The sequence below is a fragment of the Mirounga leonina genome, unplaced genomic scaffold (genome assembly GCF_011800145.1).
Source record: "Mirounga leonina isolate KUSES-001 unplaced genomic scaffold, KU_Mleo_1.0 Mir_94, whole genome shotgun sequence".
In the NCBI taxonomy this organism is placed as follows: domain Eukaryota; kingdom Metazoa; phylum Chordata; class Mammalia; order Carnivora; family Phocidae; genus Mirounga; species Mirounga leonina.
Genome location: NW_023270855.1, coordinates 33112941 through 33133191, shown reverse-complemented (window position 1 = coordinate 33133191; position 20251 = coordinate 33112941). Strand labels below are relative to the sequence as shown.

Here is a 20251-nt window from a genome sequence, read left to right as displayed (position 1 = left end):
AGCAGGCAGAGCTCCAGCAGGACCAGCCAGCAACTTGAGGTTCGCCCACCCTGGATGGCTCCTTCTATCAGGCAGATACTCTTGATTTTTTGCAGCATCTGTCTATAGGCAGGACTCTGACAGAAACTCAGCCCAGAGTGCCTTGACAGCTTGACTGCGAGGAGCAAGGGGACTGCTGCTTTCAGGGCTGGCTTCCTGGGCTCTGGGATGCCCCCCTGCCCCCGCCATGCCATCCCCCCAGCCCTGGGCGATGATGCTCGGGCAAGTGCGTGGCTCAGAGAGTGAGCTCTGAGACAGCCACCTGAGTCTGATTCCTGGGTTCACCACTGACCTGCTGTGTGACCTTAGACAAGTTACCTAACCTCTCTGAGCTCAGTTTCCCCTCCGTAAAATGGGGATAACAGCAGTACCAACCTTGTGGAGTTGTTGTGGGATGGTGCGTGTAAAGTACTTGGGTGGTGCCTGTCACGTGATCATGATTAACTAAATGGGAAATTATCATTTCCTTGAAATGAAGTTGGAAGCCCTGTGGTCCAAGTTGTCAAACTGCTCTGGGTGAGGATGAAGGCAGTGGGGAGACAAGTCACACTGTGCAGGTTGAGTTTTCTGCAGCAGAGGTTCTTGACTCTGGAAACAAGTTCCCTTAAGGGTCTGATGGCTGAGTTCCCTCTTGTTGGAAAGTCTGTCCATCCTCAGGTGCACACTGCATTTTGCACCCAACTTCATAGAAACCCACCCATGAGCGTTAAAGTGGAATTTATCTCAAGGAAAGGACAAAGGATGTGCATCCAAATATATCTACCAGGATGTGGAAGAATAAAAAACACTCTCCAGTCAAGGATTGTTCAAGCAAATTGTGGTGTGTCTATATCAGGGGAATGCTATGTGCCCATGAAGAAGGGACTGACGGGAAAGCATGCCCCCCTCCCTGAACCCCAGGGCCATTACCTCCCTGTGAGGGGTGAGCTTGGAGGCCCTGCTCTTTGAAGGAGTCTCTCTCTACCCAGCCCTGCCAAGGAGCTCTGAGATGGTGGAGCCTTTGCCAGGCAGGAGGCAAAGGCAGGAAACTTTAGCCCTTATGGCCAGTCTGAGGTGTATGTGTCACATCTGCCGCAGACAGCCTCTGGCTCAGCTCCCAGGGAGGCAGGCCAGGGGTCCACTGCCCGGAGGCTCCCGGCTGCAGGCAGAGCCCGCCAGGGGCAGAGGGGTGCCCGCAGACCACAGTGCCAGGGGGCAGCACTGGACCAGTGCAGTCACCCTGGGACGTCTCTCCCTCTCTCCAGTGTTAACCTGGCTGAGCCTGGATGAGACATCCCTGGAAAAACTGCCACTGGAACTTTCCACTTACTCTGGCCTGGCTCTGGAATAGCAGGATTCAGAGGTGAGGGAGCCCATGGCCATTTCAGGCCTGAGCTGCTTGGCTGGCTGGCTGTGAGTCAGACTAGACTCACCGAGAGGAGATGTGTGTAGTCCGTGGGCTAAAAATAATCCTGGTGCCACCAGGGCCTGGCTGTGGGGGTCTGGGAGTCCTGCTTAGGACTTTTTTGCATCAATATTCATGAGTGGATTGGACTGTAATTTACTTTTCTTTCACTGTGCTTGTTTAATTTTGATATCAAAATTATTATTAATTATTTTAAGTAGGCTCCACACCCAGAGTGGAGCCCAATGTGGGGTTTGAACTCACAACCCTGAGATCAAGACCTGAGCCGGGATCAAAAGTCAGATGCTTAACCCACTGAGCCATGCAGGTGCCCCAATATCAAATTTATTTTATCATAAAACGAGGTGGGAAGTGTTCTCTTATTTTCTGTTGTTCCGAAGACAGAGTATAAAACCAAACTGATGAATTCCTTTAAAGTTCAATAGAGCTCACCTATAAAAGTGATGGTCTCATGGTTTCTCTATGGGAAGATTAACCCATGGCTCAATTTCTTTAAGTGTTACTAGCTATTCAGGTTGCTTATTTCTCCTCGAGCCAGTTGTTCAACAGTATTTTCTAGATGTTTCTAGAGAGTTTAAAATCTTACAGGCCATATCATAGTCATATCTGCTATCTTCTTTAAAGAACCAACTTTGAGCCATATTGATCTTTGTATCACATAGATACAAAGGCCCTTTGTATCCCCTTCTTTTGTTTCTGCTCTTATTTTTATTTTCTTGTTACTTCTACATTTTTTTTTCAGTTGATTCTGCTATTCTTTTACCAACCTCTTTTTTTTTTTAAAGATTTTATTTATTTATTTAATTGACAGAGAGAGAAACACACACACAATGAGAGAGGGAACACAAGCAGGGGGAGTGGGAGAGGGAGAAGCAGGCTTTCCGCGGAGCAGGGAGCCCGATGCGGGGCTCGATCCCAGGACCCTGGGATCATGACCTGAGCCGAAGGCAGTCACCTAACCAGCTGAGCCACGAGGCGCCCCTCTTTTACCAACTTCTTAACTTTCACATTTGGCTCATTATATCTCAGCCTTATTTTCTATCTGCTTTTAAGGCTGCAAACTTCTCTTTAGATGCTGGGTTAGCTGTGTTTTGATAAACCGTATCTTTACCCCCATTCGGGTCTGAGGATTTCCTGATACCTTTGATCAATTTAGAAGTGTTCCCTGTCTTCCAAATATATTTTAGTTTCTTTTTTATTTGTTTGTTACCGTCCTTTAGTTATGTGGTAGACCTACACTATGATGTGTAGGGTATCTGGATTTGTTTTGTAACCTACAATGTGGTCAACATTTGTAAATACTCCGTGAGTGCTTGAAAACATTTCATAGGTATCTAAAGATACCTTTTAAATCAAGTCTGCTGGTTTTTTTTTTTTTTTTAAGTGAAAACCACAATGAGACACCAGTATATATCTGTCAGTTTCACATAAAAATCTTGAAAAGTAGAAAGTGTCAGTGAGGCTGTGGGGCTTCGAACACTTACACACTGCCCCTGGGCATGTAAGTTGCTGTAACCAGTCTGGCTTTATCCAGTAAAGGTGTGGAGGGTGGCAGCGTAGGCCACCCCAACATATGCCACTTTGGCATAAGGATGATTTTGAGCTAAAGACACTTGAAAAGCGGCAGGTACAGAAGAGGTGCTCTGACCTCCCCTTGTCTCCCCAAAAGCAGGAGATAAAACTCCCATGTGAAAGATGCTCTCCCCTTCCCAGGAGGAGAGAAACATTCTTAGCACCAGAGATGGGGATTTGAGCAGAGAGAAATCTACACGAACAAATCTCGAGAGTTAGAATAACCCTTGTCTTCCTTTAATCTCTCCATGTGTTTCATGTGTTTTTCCCGCCATTGCTATTCTTTGTTCAGCCTGGGATGTAAGTAGTTGGGCCTAACCTGCTTTCAGGGGCTTTGTTTTCCCGTGGGGACTCTCAGGTACCTGTAAAAATCCATAAGCTTTTCACCTAGTAATCTGTCTCAGGTTGACTGGATTCTCAGGCTCAGCCGGAGACCCGAAGAGAGTAGAGAGGAAATCTGCCTCCCCTGCGGGTGAGCCCGCGCGTGCCCTCGGACTTAGCCATCCACTTCTGAACCTGTTGGTTGGCAGAAACTATATCCCTATCGTTTGGAGATCTTGTTTTTTCTTCCTCTGCTCCAGGGCTGTGTGCGGGGGGCGAGGGGTAGAGGGCTTCTGGGGGGGGGGTGTGTTGGGACATCAGGAAGGGGACCGCTGGTCCTTGGGGACATCTCCACCCTGCCATCTTAGCGGAGTCATTTGTAGAGAGCAGAATTTGAATTTCTGATTTTCTGGGAGCTGATGGGGAAGGGTGGTGTTTCCTAATTCCTGTCAGTCGCTGTGGCCCGTGCTGTCTGTCTCCCTGAGCGGGTGATGACTCCCTCAGGCCTGATGCAGCCTCTGGCTCGGAGCAGATGCTCAGGAAATGTTTATGGAATGAAGGAGTGAGCTCCCTTGATGCCGGCCTTGGATTCATGCATCCACTCGTACCTGTTGTATGTCAAGGTGCGCTAGGCACGGAGCATCCACAGTGAGCGACAGGTAAGGTCCCTGCCCTTGGAGAGCTGGCATGCTGGCTGGGAAAGCCAGATAGGAAACAGTTAAATAACCAAAGAAGGTAATTTCGGATGGTGGTAAGTTCTGTGAGCAACTGCAAGACTGGGGACTAAGATGGGGATCCTTTAGCTGCGGGGGGTGGGTGGTGGGGAAGGCCTCTCTGATCTGAGCCCTGCGTGGGTCAGCTGTGGGAAGAGCCAGGGAAGAGAGCACCAGGCAGAGGGAACAGCAGAGGCAAAGGCTCTGAGGTGGGGAAGAGCTTGGCCCAGCGGAGAAGCAGAGTGAGTGAGAGCCAGCCTCCTAGGAGGCCAGGCCGGATGGGGGATCACGGAGGGCCTGGTGGTTGTGGACTTCCATGTATCTGTTCCCCAAGGGTTTTACCCAGGAGAATAGATGATTAGATTCTGAATCCAAATAGCTTGCGCTGGCTCTGCCGTGTGGGAAGTCACCGCAGCAGACAGGAGCTAGAGTGAACTCCAGGTCCCTGGAGAGCGGCTGGTAGTGGACGACTGGGTTCCAGCTACACGAACATATACCTGTAGGTGCCTGGGAAGAGAAAGTTCCATGGGGCGCCTGGGTGGCTCAGTCGGTTAAGCTCCAACTCTTGGTTTCAGCTCAGGTCATGATCTCAGGGTTGTGAGATCGGGCTCCGCGCTCAGCGGGGAGTCTGCTTGAGATTCTCTCTCTCCCTCTGCCCTCCCCCTGCTCTCTCTCTCAAATAAATAAATAAATCTTAAAAAGAAGAGTAGAGGTCTAGTGGGGTGAGGGTCACAGTTATGGGTTAAATTGTGTCCCCCAAAAGGTATGTTGAAATCCTAGCCCCCCATAGCTGTGAATGTCACCTTACTTAGAAGCAGGGTCTTTGAAGTTGTTTGTAATCAAGTTAAAACGAGGTCATTAGGGCGGGCGCTAAGCTAGTATGCCCAGTGTCCTTATCTGTAGAGGAGATGAGACACAGGAGAATGCCACTTAACCCAGTGGCTGTGGCAGAGACTGGAGGGACACATTTGCAAGCCACGGAACAAGGGTGGCTGGCGACACCAGAGGCTAAAGGAGAGGCAGAGAAAGATTCTCCCCTCAAGGCTTCGCAGGAGCACAGCCCTGTCAACACCTTGATTTTGGGCTTCTACCCTCTGGAGCTGTACAAGAATAGATTTCTGTTGTTTTTGGCCACCTGCTTTGTGGTGGCTGGTTAGGCAGCCCTGGGAAACCAGTACGTCCCTCCGCGCTGCCCAGCTGTGAACACAGAGTCACCATGGGCCCTTCACAAACTGGCTGCTTTGGGGTCTGCAGGTCCAGACGGCAGGACTCTCCACAGACATCTGCCACATCATAAACCCCCAAATGACCCCAAAGTATTCCCCAAAGCTCCAGCGCATAAGGAAAAACTCCTGGGTGGTCCCCCAAAACACCACTGCCCAGTTTCTAGCTGAGGTCTGCAGGTTCTGGGTATGACATCCCTTGTGGGACACCCCATGCCCTATCCTGAGTTTCTATGGGAGCAAGGTGTCACCAAGACCAAGCCTGGCTCTCCCAGCTTCCTTGGCCGTCTTGCTGTTTTCATTGGCCTCCGCTTAGATTTTAGAAGACAAAAGGAAAGTTCCAGCTCCTCCGCCCTTTCCCTGTGCCCCAGGCCCTGAGATCTGATCTCTCACTTAAACAAAGCCCCTCGTTCACGTCAGCTCAGGAGACACAGTGTTCTGAAAGCAGATCCTTGGGGCCCGGGGAGGGAGCTGCGTTTTTGGATTCTTGCCTTCCCCAAAGCCAGCTTTTGATTTGGCCCATCCTACTCCACCTCCAAGCCCTTTCATGAAGGAAATTAAATTCTCCTGAACTTTAAGGTCCCTTCTCAGCACGGCTCCCCATGATACGGGAGCCACCACCTGCTAGTAACTCTACACAGCAAGGTGAAGCTTTCTTTTGGCTTGAGAGGCAGGGTTTCATCCAGACACTTGAAAAATAAGTCCGTGAGCTGGGGAGCCAGATGTATCTGGATTCAAGTCCTGGTTCTGGCAGTGGCTTGCTGTGTGATCTTGAGCGGTGAACTCAACCTCTCTGAGTCTGGGTTTCTGCCTTGGTGAAGTGGGAACATCGATGTGTATGTGGCTAGGCCTGTGGTGAGGAGTTCAATGGTTGGAAAGCATTCATTTTTTACCTTCAAGAAGTATTCATTTTACAGATGAGAAGGAAGGAGGCCTGAGAGGCCTGTGACCCCTTAGGCTGCAGAACCATGTGGGGTGGGTTCAGTCCAGCTTCTGGGTGCAGGCCAGGGTAGAGCTGTGTTGTGCAACAAGGTCACTGCAAGAGACCAAGTCAAGGGCATGCCTTCTGGCATGTGCGGGAGGAATCTGAAGGCCACCTTGCCTCAACTCAGTGAAATGGGGGAGACAACCCAGGCCAGGCGGCAGAGAGGGGCTACTGCCCGCGTGTGCGTGGGGGCCTGGCACGTCATCCTCCCGCCTCCCCTCTTCTCACTGCCTCATTTTGCCCCTAACCCCATGCGTATAGCACAGCCACCAACCCTGCATTGACAGGGGGGGAGACGAGCCCAGAGAGGGAGACCATCTTGCCCAGGGTCACTCAAGGCCTCAGAGGTAAAGACGTTTTCTTGTTAGTGGAGGGGGAAGATAGGACTGAAAGGAGGTGGGTGACATAAGGAAGGAATGAAAATAATGTCCTCCATCTATTACCCAGGAGAGTTTTGCCCCTCATGGCCTGAGCATGAGGTAAAGCCTGCCATCTTGGATCCTTCTCCCCTGTTCCTGTCTGGAGGCATTAAAACACATGGGAGTGGAAAAGAGGCCCAGAGGGGCACCCAAAGGGTGTGGGGAGCAGAGGGGCGGAGGTCAGGAAGATAGTCGTGGGGTCTCCTCATTCTGCTCCCAGGGACTTTGTTGGTGGCTTCTGTGTCTTGAGTCTCTGTCTCTTTCTCCCTCTCCATCTCTCTCTTGCTTGGTTCTCAGCTGTTTTTGAATACTTGAACAAAAGCGAGAAAAAAAGAGAATGTTCTCCTTGACCAAAGAGTCTAAAGCAGATACATAGTTGGTTTTTTGGGGGGGAGAGTGTTGTGGCAAGGTGAGTGGAGGGGTAGGTGGAGGGGGGAATGGGGAGTTAGGGCCCCGCTTGAACCAGCCCCACAGCAGATCCCAAGCCCAGAACCAGGAATCAGGAGGCCCTACCAGGCCAGGAAGACTTGCTGCAGACCAAGAGATTCTTTCAGTTCCTGGGACGTGCTATGCTCCTCATACCTCCCGGCCTTGGCAGGTCCTGTTGTGTCCCCTGGAAGCCTCTCCTAGTCCCCTGACCTCGTTAACCCTTTGTTCCTCAGATCACAGCTTGGGCGTCTGGGAGCTTCCTGACTGCTCTTCTTGCTTTGTGGACCTCCTGTGTCCCGGCTCCTCTGTGTTTCCCTCATCAGAGCACCCGGCCCCTGCCCCGTCATCCCCAGTGACTTAGTTCTCTCTTGCTGGGCTGTGCACCCCAAAGACAGGGCCTGAGTCCTGTCCACTGCTCTGTCTCCTGTGCTTGGGATCCTGGTACCCATAGTGCCCAGCCAATGCTTGTTGAATGAATGATGAACAATCAATCCATGAGGTTTTGCATTTGGCCAGGAAGTCGTACTGGTGGAAAGTGTGTGTGTGTGTGTGTGTGTGTGTGGTGGGCAACCGGAGGTGAGGTGGAGAATGTGGGAATTTGGGTCAGAGTCTTAAAGCTATTGGAAGGAAAGGAGGGGATGTGTGGGAGAAACTGAGGGGTCCAGCCTACGTCCTTCCTTGCAGCCTGAGTTCTGCGTGGATCCTTCCATGAGCTTGGCCTTCATCTCCACCCTCGAGTTATCCCCCCAGAGACCCAGTTGCTGTCTGTCTCTCTTTCCCTTCCCTCCTCAATTTATTGGGTACTGATGATATGCTAGGTGCTGGGGACATGGTGGTGAGCCACAGGCCAAACCCCTTCTCCCTTCCTTCTTGGATAAATCACAGAACTAAAGATGAAATTACAGCCATGATCAGTGTGGTGGGGAGAGTGCTGAGAGCATAATGGGATTTGCCCTAGTCTGGGGAACTCGGAGTGGGGGGGAGTGGTGGTGCCATGGGGTGTCTGAAGGAGCTTTATCCCCTTCTAATCTCTCCGGCCCCTTCCCAGCTATCCCTGGTGATCCTCCAGGCTTAGGAAAACCTGTAGCCTATTCATGCAAATACAGCCCTGAGACAAGCTTGCTCTCCCTCACCCCCACCTCAGCCTCTTGCCCTGAGTAGACATTTGAGATCCACTCAGGCAAGACTTCCTAGAAGAAGGGTCAGCTGAGCTGGCATTTTTCTTCCTTTCTTTCTCCTTCAATTTCTTTCCCTCCTAAGCTGGACTTCCAGCCATAAGGATGGACAGGAGAAGTTTTAGTCCTAGAAGAGGTGATTGCAGTGCTGAGAGTGATGGCACTGTGAAATAAAAAAGCAGCATTCTTTCCTCTGGGCAGACCTAGCTAATGCCTGGGTACCAGGCTCCACTGGTAGAGAGTGGACCGGATTCCACCCCTGCTAACCGGTTGCCTTTGTGCAGTGCCCAGCCTGTGCATCCGTTTGGGGCAGCCCAGGGCATTCAGCTTCTGAACCCAGCTTGGGGAAGCCAAGGGCAGAGGAGAAGGAAAGCCCCACTGGGAGGCCTCAGGGAACAGGAAAAGCGCCCTTTCCCTGTTTCTCAAGGTCTCTTTGCCTGCTTTCAAATGCCCCTTTCAGTTGCTGCCAGTACATAGCTCCACAGCTCCTAGACCTCACCCTCTGTCCCTGGGCTTTCCCGGGGAAGAAATTTCAGCTCCAACATTTTGCAGGGTTCCAGGCCAGGCTATTGTGAGGGTGGGGAAGGAGGTGGAGAGGCTAGCTCACCGTGAAGGGGCGGACAGTGTGTTTAGCAGTTTGCTTAGGCCAGGGAGATCATGCAGGGGGTGAACAGATGGAGTCAAAAGAGGGAGCCTGGACCTGAATGACAAAGTCTGTGCTCACGATTACAGCATGTGTGCTCATCTCTCCTCCCAGAACCCCCAGGAGTGTGCCCTGCATGTGTGGATGAGGGGAGCAGTGGGGGCGCTGGGCCCCAGCTGTCCTCAGAGAAGCAGTCAGAGGCGGTGGGCAGAGTGGGGGCTGCGGCATGGCAGGGGCACGGAAGCCTCCTAACGAGGTGCTCACGCCCCGCCGAGTGGGTGCCGCTGAGCGGGAGCCATCCATCATCAGCAGGGATAATTGTTCAGGGAGCCAGTGGGGCCCAGCCAGATGGGCGCCTTTTGGACTTGGAAAGAACGAACACTCCCTTTCAGACCATTTATCAAATTTAGCTGGATCTCTCATCTTTTTTTCCGTTTGTTTCCGTCAAGGAGACTTTCTTCTAATGAAGACGAATGCAGAGCGATGAGTGACTTGGCAAATGCCCAGAGTCAGAATACAGGATTCATTCAGTGAAGTGAAAAACCCAGGTGGTGCGGAGTTTGGAGAGAGAGATGTCTTAGAGCATGCTAAGTGTCCAACCTTCAAGGGGTTCCAGTGGGGATCTGGGGGGCACAGCCAGCCCCCTCTCTGCTGGAGCTCCCCCTTCAGCTTCCAGAGCGGGGTTAAGAGCTTGACCCACCATTCCCTGACACCGACTCTGTGCCAGGCGCTTCAGCTCATCCTAGTGCGCGTGGGGAAATCACGATCCCATGTAGCAGATGAGGAGGCTGAGGCTCCGAGAGGATGAGCAGGTGGCCCTGACTGGGGACCCGGGTGGGACTGAACCCTGTGCTTCCTGCTCCAGAGCCCACCTTCACACACGCCAGCAGAGCAGTTCATTGGCCGAGGGGTCCAGGCTCTTCAGACTGCCTGGTTCAAATCTCGACTCCACTGCTTACTAGCCGGGTGGCCTTGAGCTCTCGTTTAATCTCCCTGTGCCTCTGGTTGTTTGGGTAATGCAAGTATCCACCTCAGCGAGCTGTGGGAATACTGACTGAGAGAATCTTTGCCGAAGCTTGTGGTGCATTGTGTGCTATTACTAGTAACGTTTTCTGATACCAGGATATCATTTAGTATCTGTTTTTAGTATTGGTAGCCTTAGCGGTAGACTCGGGATCACGTCTGGGGAGCTGGACTTGGGTAGGCATTGCCTGGAACAGCTTGTGGGCCTGTCCCCTTCCTGAGGGAGGGACACTGGCTGCTGACGGGGGACTGAGGACGGAGGGCCCTGACCCCTGGTCTCCGTGGATCGTCAGCTGGGGTCTGAGGTCCATGAGAGTTGCTTTGAGGGCAGGGATGCCTTTCCCTCCTTGGCCCAGCTCCCAGCACAGGTACCCAGTTAATGTTTGTTAATGGGAGGCTGGGGTGGGAGCAAATGAAGGCTTGTGGACAAATGTGGGCTTGAGCAAATGAAGGGCGGACGTTTGTGCATTCAGTGCATTCTCTGAGGGTGGCTCGGTCCCACCGTTCATGGCGCTGGGGAAGGAGACCCATTGCCTTCCTGTGTGCCTCCAGAGTTGGGCCTGGAGTTGCCGGGCCTTGTGGAAATGGTCTGACCCTGGCTGCATGGCCCTGGCAAGTCCTTCTGCTCTCTGGGCCTCAGTCTTTTTTTTTTTTTTTTTTTAAAGATTTTATTTATTTATTTGACAGAGAGAGACACAGCGAGAGAGGGAACACAAGCAGGGGGAGTGGGAGAGGGAGAAGCAGGCTCCCCGCAGAGCAGGGAGCCTGATGCGGGACTCGATCCCAGGACCCTGGGATCATGACCTGAGCTGAAGGCAGTCGCTTAACCAACTGAGCCACCCAGGCGCCCTGGGCCTCAGTCTTCCTGGCTGTACAAGAGGGAGGGGATTGGACCATATCATCAGGGGCTTTCCAGACCTTTTTACTAGAACTATGATTAAGCCCTAAGTGTGGGAGGGGGTCTGAGAAGCCCCCAAGGACAGCACTGTGACCTTTCTAGGACAGGCCAGTGGGTGTCACGGACATCCCACAGAGACCAGCTGGGCTCTTGCCTCCAGAAACAGAGCAGTAGGCATGTGGGGAGTCGGGTGGGGGGTGATCCACAGATAGGGAGCCCCACAAAGGGCCTGGCCTGGACATGCTCACAGCCTATCTCCGGGCTGGCTCCACCCCTGAGCAGCTGGGGGAAATCGTGTTTGCTCCCGACTCAGGGTTTTCATCTGCCGTGGGGTGTGATAGTAGGTGCCCTGGGTGGCTCAAACGGAGGGTGTGAAGCCCAGAAGAGGCCGCAGGTATGAGAGGATCAAACCCAGACGGAGTCAGTGTTCACTGAGCATTTATTTGGCCCCAGGCATGATATCATTTAGCTTTTACGACAGTGTGAGAAGGATTATTATCTTTAGTTTATTGAGGCAGAACCTGAGGCTCAGAAAGGTGCCTTGTCTTGTCCAAGGTCACAGGGTATGTGAGGAGGAACTGACTCTGACCCCAGAGCTCATGTTCCCATTCTCTCTGCTCTGGGACCTTCCCCCCACTGAAGGGTGGGAGGAGGGGCTGGGCCAGGATAGGCCTGGCTGCCAGTCTGGGGGCTCGTTCTGACTGGAGGGGGCCTCCTAAGCTGCTGTGCTGAGGAGGATTCTGAGGCCATCTGGGCCTAGTGGGAAAGGGTGCAGGGATTGATTTGTGATGCTTGTCGTGGGTGAGAGAAGAGGGAGAGGCAGTCCATGAGCTGTCTGCGTTTCCTAGGCCAGACCTTGTCAGGGTCTTTTCTAGGCCTGGGAAGCTGTTCTCCAAGGTGACTCTCTGCATGTCTACGTTTCAGGCAGGATCTATAGGCTGAGCTCACTCTCCGTTGGGAGAGCAGAGGAGCTGGAAGAGAGTTCCTGCAAAGGGTTGGGTGGGGCCAGGGCGCAAAGATCATCTACCTGCCCTAACTGCAGGTGACCCACGCTGGCCACTGCGGGAGGGAGAAGGACAGCCCCAGGACATCAACCTTTTAGGATAATGCTGCTGGGGCTGCTGAGGGCAGGCAGGAGATCCCAGACCTGATTGTACCTGAAACAGAGGTGGTGGGAAGCAGAAGCCAGCGCAAGGAGACCCCAGGGGTTATCTCACCCAACACTCATTTTCCACATGGGGAAACTGAGGTCCAGAAAGCTTCCTCCATGGGGGTCCATGATGCGTCTTACTTAAAATCTGAAAACTGTGGGATGGGCAGGGTTGGCAGAAAATGTAGAGTCGAGCAGAACCACGAGCCGTCTGCGCATTAGAGCCCCTGTTTATTGGGTGTCAGGCAGCGTTTTACGCACGTCCTCAGCATCATGTCATGGCACCTCCCGGGAGGTGGGGACCAGCCCTACTCTACAGGGGAGGAGCTGAGATCCAGAGGGGTTCAGCTCCTTGGCACAGTAAGGAGCAGGGCCCCGGGCAGCCTGACCACACCGCTGGGATCACAGTCCCGGGCGATGTGGGCTGAGAGCTTGTTTAAGAATCCCTGGGGAGCCCTGCCTCCCCTTTCCCCTGATCCCAGAGGTCTGGGGGGGCCCCAAGGAGACTGTTGAGCAAGCCCCCTCCCATGCCCCCTCTCTAAGGCAGACACAGGGGGTCTACAGACCACATTTTCAGAAACACCGCATAGGCTATGCATACAAATCCCCAACTGAGAGTCCAGATGAAGAAGGTGATGCAGAGGGAGAGGAAGAGAATTCTAATAACAGAGCATAGCTTATATATAGCCCACTGTGTGCCGGGCACCATTCGAAACACTTTACATGCATTTTAATTCATTTAATTCTCACCAAAAGCCTCTGAGGTAGTGACTCTTGCCCCCATTTTACAGATGGGGAAATGAGTCACAGAAAGCCTCAGTAACTTGCCCACAGACACTCCTGTGGCACACGGGGAAGGGGCGGCCACGGAGCCTGTATGTGCGGAAGTAGAGAGGTGTGTGTGTTTGTCAGACCAGCCTGTGAGAGTGGACAGCCCCCAGGTCTGTTGAGATGGAGAGATCAGAAGGCTTTGTCCTTAGCCCAGGCAGGTTTCTCGATGCAAATCTTGGCTGTGAGCTCAAGGAGGGAGGCGGGTGGGCAGTGCCTGGCTGAGGCCCCATGCAGCCTGCAGGTGGGTGGGGGAGGGCTCCCACTTGCCAGATGCAGCCTCCCTCCCCACGTTCACGGACCCGGCAGGACCCTCGGGGGCTCTTACCTTCTTCCCATGGACCGCTCCCATGGCATGGAGTGGGCACCAGGCCTGTGTGGGCCTCGGGGGCCAGGCTGGGGGTCCTCCCTGCTGATGCTGTTCTCAGGAGCCGGGGCCCAGGGGGTTCCCCAGGCCAGGGTCCCCCGTGCTCTCGCGGCTCATTCTCCTCAGGCACAAAGGAGGCTTTCACAGCTGCTCCTAAGCCCAGAGCTCCTCAGACAGGCTTAGGGTGATTCATCCTGTCAGAGGGGCACGGTGTCTCCAGATGGCTCACACGTCCTGTGGTCCCTGTAGCTGCTCACTTCTTATACCCCTGCCTCTCTCAGGAGGGGAAACTGAGGCATCCAAGGTTGGAGGGGGGAGAGAAGCAAAGCGGTCCTCTCACCATGCGGCCGGCAGCTTGGGTACAGCGGATGACCTCTGGCTGGCCCAGCAGGCAGGACTTGGCCTTCTTGCCAGGCTGGGCACTGATCCACAGACAGGTCCCAGACAGGGGAGGCTGCGTGGGACAGCCGGGCCGTGGGGCTCGGGGCAGGCTTGTGTGGGGATGTGAACCTCTGGCGGGACAGCCCCCATTAATACTAGATCTTTTAAGACACTTGGGGGCAAGGGCTCTCCCAGAGCAGAGACTCTGAGAGCCAAGTACTTCATTCACCAGGACAGTAGTCCCGGCAGGGAGGGCTGGGCTGGGCTTGGGCCAGGAAAATATCTGGAGGCCGGATTCCAGGCTCAGAGCCAAGTGCTCAAAGTTCCCCCAGCAGTTACCCTCCTCCTCAGTTGCTACCCCTCCTTCCTTCATTTTATCGCCAGCATGGGACGAGGTTAAGGCTGAAACCAGGCTGGGCTTGAATCCCAGCTCTTTCCTCACAGTTGTGTGACCCGGGGGTAGGGCATGATCCCCTGGGAGCCTCAGTTTCTTCATCTGTGCGTGTGTGTTGCTATAATCACACAGTGCGGGGTTGCTCTGCGGCTGAAAGAGGTAGGTGCATACTGCTGGGGCCACGGTTCTGTTAGAGCCTAAATCCGATGATGTCATTCCGTTTTATACTCCCCCACTTGACCAAAGGGGGGAAACAGTGGGCCCCAACCCCATGGGGGCCTGAGGGTGAAATGAGGTGACTTGAGTAAAGCTCTGAGCAGAGGATTTGGACAACAGCAATTCTCCAGAGAAGTTAGGGGCTGTAGTTAAAATGCGGTCAAGGCTACTCAGGATGAAACCACTGCCCACTGGCAAGTCCCCAGTAACTGGTCTAAGCAGAACACTCTTTCTTAAGAGATGGCTGGGCAGGGGGAACCTTGCAGCCCTCCCTTTCCTCTAGCACATTGCCTGGCTAGGAGGTGGTGATGATTTCTGACACCGATGATTTATGAAATGGCAGTTGGTAGTGAAGGGTCAGGATGAGGTATTCTAGATCCAGCTTTGCCCATAGCATCAAATTCCCCATGGTCCAAAGTTCTGTTCCATCAAGTCTTGCTTGCCTCTCAGACCTCACTTCCCATTTCCTTCTCTCCCTGACAATTCTTTCATACCCCCTTCCTCCTCACCCCAGGGCCTTTGCACTTGCTGTTCTTGCTGCCTGGAATGTTTCCCATCTCTCTCCCTCAACTCCATTTTTTAATCTTGCATGATTCTTTCCTTTTTATCCATCAGGCTCCATTATCACCTCCTCAGAGAAGCCTGCCCTGACTCTATGCAAACCAGCCTCCTGGGCTAATTATTTTTTTCATAGCATTTATCAGCAACTGGAATGATGTTATATCTGTGTTTATTGTTCAGCTCCTGCACCTGAATGGCAGCTCCACAAAGGCTGAGACCTGGTCTGTCTTGTTCATCAGTGTAGCCCCTTGGTGTAAAATAGAGCTTGGCACATTGCAGTCACAACAAATATTGGTGGAGTGGGTGAGTACATGATGGGGGATGAAATGAAATAGTCTAAGTATGTAGAGTGTCTAACACAGCCCTAGCTCATTGCAAGAGCTCCCTGCATGGCAAATATTAGTCCTGTCTCCTCCGGGCAAGCAAAAATGTGGCTTCTTCCTTTGCTCCTTCTCCTGGGTCCAGCCCCTGCCTCAGCGCCACCCCCCCATTCCCTTTCTCCGTTTTAGTCATGGCTGGGGTACAGCTTCTGATTTCCTGCAGTAAGGAGAGCACCCACAAAATTGTAAAGGGCAGTGATTAAGTTGGCTGTCAGCCAGAGCAGTAAAAATGCCATACGTCAACCCTGAAGATCAAACTCCTTTGGCAGCCATCCCATAATTATCCACCAGCTTGGCTCTTGGTGGGATGGGAGGAGAGAAAAGGAATTTTACCCGTTTATTAATTTTTCCCCATCTGCTTGGAGTCCTGCTGAAATATGACTTATGAGCTTCACTAAAAGCCTAGTTGACTGGAGCCCTCGACTGGCTGAAGGTCCGAAGCCCAGCTCCCGGCAGGATGTGGGTCTGCAATGCAAGAATTGGACCCCATGCCCTAGGCAGGAGTGGGGGTGGTGGCTCCAGAGCCCAGCACAGGGCCTGCCACCAAGGAGGTGCTTGGGATGCAGACACAGAGGATTTATGAAAAGACAGTTGGGCGGGCGGGGTCAAGATCCAGCTTTGCCTTGTCTCACTGTGTGGCCTGGGCACAGCTTGTAGCCTCTCTTTCTCCATCTGTGAAATGGACATAAACACCTGCTCCTTCTTGACCCACAATCTTGTAGAGGGAAGCAAGGCTTACAAAATGGGGGAAGGTTTTGAGAATGTTGACTCAGAGGTTCTGAGCAATTTTCAAAGGTCTCCAGAGGCATTCAGGAGGAGGAGGAAGAGGAGGAGGAGGAGTGGATGTGGGAGAGGAAGGGGAAGAGGAGGAGGAGGGAGAAAACATTGTTCACCCCTGAGTGGTTTCAGGGCAAGTATTTCTGAAGGGTGTTTCCTGTAGTGATGTAGATCGGCTGGGATTCCAACCCTTAATCTGAGGCTTCTTAGCTGTGTGACTTTGCACAAGTCTCTTGGCCTCTCTGAGCCTCATTCTCCTCCTGTGTAAAAGGAGACAACAATGGGCCACCACATGGGGCCGAGGATGAAATGCATATAAACCCCTGCACAGAGCATATAACCACAATTCCCCCTAGAAGCCAGGTGCTGATGTTGTGATGCTGTTAATAATGTGATAGTAAATCCATCGCCCATTCGTAAGTCCCAGGCATCCTGTCCATTAAGCACAGCACCCTTCCCCAAACTGGGTGGGCAGGGGTAACCTTGCTACCTTTCCCTTTCTATCTTGGGCTGCCACCTACTGGTGAGGACCAGAATTACAGTCGCTGGAAAGCCCCAAAGGGGCTGCGCGAACAGAGGCACACCCGCCCCCCTTTGCCTCCCCATCCTCAGTCTCGGGAAAGAGGAGTGGTGGGCTGATGCGGAGAGGATAGGGAAATAGGAGTCCCAAATTCTGAGGCCCATGAATAGATTGCAGAGACTCCTGAAGTCTTGTCCACCCCGATGGTGAGAAAAATCCGTCCTCAAGTCTTGTCCGGTTTACTTCCTGAATATCCCTGGGACTGGTCCTCTTTTTTCCATCCCCAGGGCACCGCTCTGGCTGAGGCAGCAGCCTACTCTCCTGGCCTCCCTTTCTCCACTCCCTTCTCCATACAGCAGCCGGGAGGAATTTTCAAAAACTACAAACCTGATTGGCTCATTCCCCAATTTCAATCTCTCCATGTGTCCCCACAGCCCCTGGACAAAGTCCAAGCCCCTGCACCCAGCCCACAGGACCCTTAAGCCTGTCACCCCTGCCCGCTCAGCCCTTGTTACCCACTTCTGCCCCTTCCAGGCCTCTCCAGCTTGCAGACCTGGTCCATGCTGCTCCCTGGCCTGGCCTCCGGGATCCCCTCTTTGCCTGGTGAACTCCTGTGCCTCCTGCAGGCTCAGTGTAGATGCTGCTTCCTCCAGGATGCCTCCCTTGATCCTGCAGTTCCTGCCCCCCCCACCCCCAAACATAGCCTTTATCAAGTCCTACTGCCTCTTGATCTTCGTCCCCCTGGACTATGAGCAGGGACTGCGTCTGGTTTTCTTCACTATGGTATCCCCAGTGCCTACCCAGTTCTTGTGTAGCAGGTAATGACTGACTAGGAAACAGTCTCATAAGGGGGCTGTAGACCCAACTCTCTACAGCCATTTTCTTGGACTGTCTTGCCTAACTCTGAGCTGGAGGGGGTCGGCGGGGGGGGGGGGGGGGGGGGGGGGAGGGGGTCTCCGTAGTGGCCACAGTGCCCTGAAAATGGTGTTGAGCATCTGATGGGTATTTGCCACTTTGTGATGCCCACCCTGTGGGGCGGGGGGGAGGACCTAGAAGGGGCTGGCTCTAGAGTGCCATCTCCTTGGTAGGTTTTGGTGGTACCACTGATGGTCATTTGGGCTCCCTGCCATCATGTGGAGGATGTGCCAACTAAGGCCTGCCCCTGGTTGGGGAGGGGAGGGGGCGTGACCCACTTCGTGTTCTCAAGCATGCACAGCAGGTGGCTTCTCCTACAGGTCCCGTGTGGCAGGGGCAAGTGCGGCTTCCTCACTCTGAGCCTTTCCTCACCGGGAACTCTCTTTATGACAATTCCTGCATATCAGGTGGTCTTGTCTCCTCGCCCAGGCTCAGTTCCATCTGGCTGGCCATGGTCGCTGCCTCTCTTAGGATGGATTCCCCAAGAAGCTGACTTGCGGGTGAGTGTTCTCATGCAGGTGATTAAGGATGCAGGTAGGGGAGTGGTAGGGGAGGATAGGGAAGGGGACACAACCAAGCAAAGGGACACTTTCAGGTCCACTCCCAGCTTGATCCCACGGGAACCGTGGAGTGTAGATTGTAGCTCCTGGTTGTCCAGCCCCAGGACAGGGAGCTGGGCTTGCACACTCCAGCTGGGCAGTCAGCAGCTCTACTCTGGCACCTCCTGGCCTCTCTTTTCTGCCTCTGGGAGCTAAGAACGAGTAGCCCGAGGGCAGTTCTCCAAAGAGGCTCATAGACGCACTCCTAGAGGCAAAAACTGGGTGAGGGGGCCTGGGTGGGCACCAGCCGTTCCGCTGTGCTCCCCCACTCCAGGAGACCCTTTCCCCAATTCTGATTCATCCTGTTGACATTTTCTCAATCTTCTTTAAAGTGCTATGCAAGACAGCTTCTGGAAAAGTACCACGAGTCTTCTCTTACAAACCAGCAGGCCACCCCATGTCCTTTTAAAATAGCGGCCACTGCCCAGAGCTCTGCCTACCCCTACTTCTGGCCCTGAACTCACTTTAGAAGTCCTTATTGGTTCTTTTAATTTTATAAGGTATTCTTCCTTGTTGTAAAGAAAGATCCCAAACATACAAAGGTGTTTATGGTAGTAATGGAAATTTCCTGCCCCCTTCTTCATTCCCAGGGTGGGTATCTGGCCAGATGTTTTCCCAAACATACATACATATACATACAAATATATATATTTTTTCTCTTTGACAACTTTTGGCATTGTGGATATTTTATCCTATTTCCTGCCCCTACGCCCCCGAGATGGATCGAATCCCCCATTTCTCACAGGGGAGCTCTCTGGCTCAGAGAGGTGGCATCTGCTCACCCAGCTAGCCAGTGGAGAGCCAGTACTCAGACCCAGGCTCGGCCTTCTGTCCACCACACTGCCTGCAACAGAGTAGAACAAGAAGTGAGTCAGCCGAGAGAAAAGGAGTGGCACCATCAGGGTCCAGGGCCTGCAGAAAACCACCATTCAGTCCCAGGGACTGGGAAGGGAGAGTGACCGGGTTCAGTGGCGGCCCTGTTTAGCACGGATGGTCAGGTGTGAACAGAGGACCCTGCCACTGGGAACAAAAGGGCAGGAATGAAGCACATTCATTTGCTTATGTAGCCGCCAGGCATCCTACACCACACAAATGGAGTGTCTGTATAGGAGTTAGTGGGGGCTGCCAGCAAACTCCCCCTTTAATCCCTGAGAGTGATCTGCACTGGGAAAAATGGGTAATGGAATTACTTCCTCAGCCCAGCCTGCTCCAAGTTGTCCTATCGGGCTTTGAACACTGATCTCAACCCCATTGCAACTGTAGCCCAAGTCCCAGCCCATCGTGTCCTCTGGCCGCAGGGTCCCACACTCTTGTCCTCCTCTCTACCCCAGACCCTCTTGGCACATTGGAAGCCCTGACTGTGCCCAGGGCCCCACCTCACTGGTGTGCACAGGACCCACCTGCTGGCCCACGGCTCAGGGCATTTGCACTTCTGCGGGAGCTTTGCAGTCTTACTGGCCCACACTCCAGGAGCCCAGGTACCAGTCCTGTCTGCTTCCATGTCCCCCTCCCAGGATTTAGTCTAGGCACCCCACCCATGGCCCTTCTCAGAGACCCCCGGCAGGGTATTTATACCATATCCTTTGGGCCTTACCACCTCCGTGGGCTCCAGTGGCTGGTATCAACGTCTCTTGGCTAAGGACTCACTGTGCAGCCATGGACGGCCACGCTTTCCTCTGTAGGGCAGACAAGAGGTGCCCAGGAATTCCCATCAGCCCCAACACTAGCAGCCCCCCAGCACAAGCAGCTCAGCTCCCTCACCCTGGCTCAGAAATCTCTGATGTGTGTATTCTACACTGATTCCTGGGGGTCCTCCAGGAACTGAGCTCCACTCACCCACGGCCCTAGGAGAGTCGACCACACAGCCTTTACTGGCTGCCTTCCCTTCCCCACCCCCACTGTTTTCCAGAATCACCTCCCGAATAAATCTCAGGGGCAGCTCCTGGGGAACCACTCGAAGACGAAGCTGGCCAGGACGTCCTCCCTGAAGCCTGCCCAGCAGCCTGCCTCTTCCTCCCAGCCTTCCTCACATGGTGCCCGCCCCACGCCCTTCTGGCTCTGGAGCCTCCAGCTCTCATGCAAGCAGCAGAGGAAGACAACATGCTCCGTGTCCCGTCCTCCAGTTCTCTCTGCTCCTGGGGGTCTTACATCTCATGCTGGGAGCCAATGATTCATTCATTCACCCTTTAGCAAAATCCCTAGGACATCAGCCTGTCTTCCAGCAGCCTAACCTGGTGCCCGAAGCTGTCACCGACTCGTCCCAGCTTGCGCCCGAGCCAACCCGGCCTGGGCCAGTTCGATCCCAGGGAGAAACGCAG

General features: G+C 53.5%; 1 protein-coding gene and 1 long non-coding RNA gene across 3 annotated transcripts in view; one reads left to right on the top strand and one right to left on the bottom strand.

Moving 5' to 3' along the window:
• Positions 1 to 13384, bottom strand: part of FAM107A (family with sequence similarity 107 member A) — a 51619-nt gene extending 38235 nt beyond the window's left edge. The window contains exon 1 of the mRNA XM_034997873.1: positions 13152 to 13384. Coding sequence (XP_034853764.1) covers positions 13152 to 13175 — 24 coding nt within the window. The 5' untranslated portion in view covers positions 13176 to 13384. The remainder of the gene's footprint in view (positions 1 to 13151) is intronic.
• Positions 13385 to 14044: 660 nt separating this feature from the next.
• On the top strand, positions 14045 to 17978 carry LOC118005733. 2 transcript variants are annotated; one of them, XR_004677870.1, is made up of 4 exons: positions 14045 to 14124; positions 14923 to 15045; positions 17655 to 17868; positions 17942 to 17978. It is a non-coding gene; the product is annotated as an uncharacterized LOC118005733 (long non-coding RNA). The 2 variants fall into 2 exon arrangements; XR_004677869.1 differs by lacking the exon at positions 17942 to 17978 and having other exon boundaries at positions 17655 to 17898.
• The last annotated feature ends 2273 nt before the right edge of the window (positions 17979 to 20251 follow it).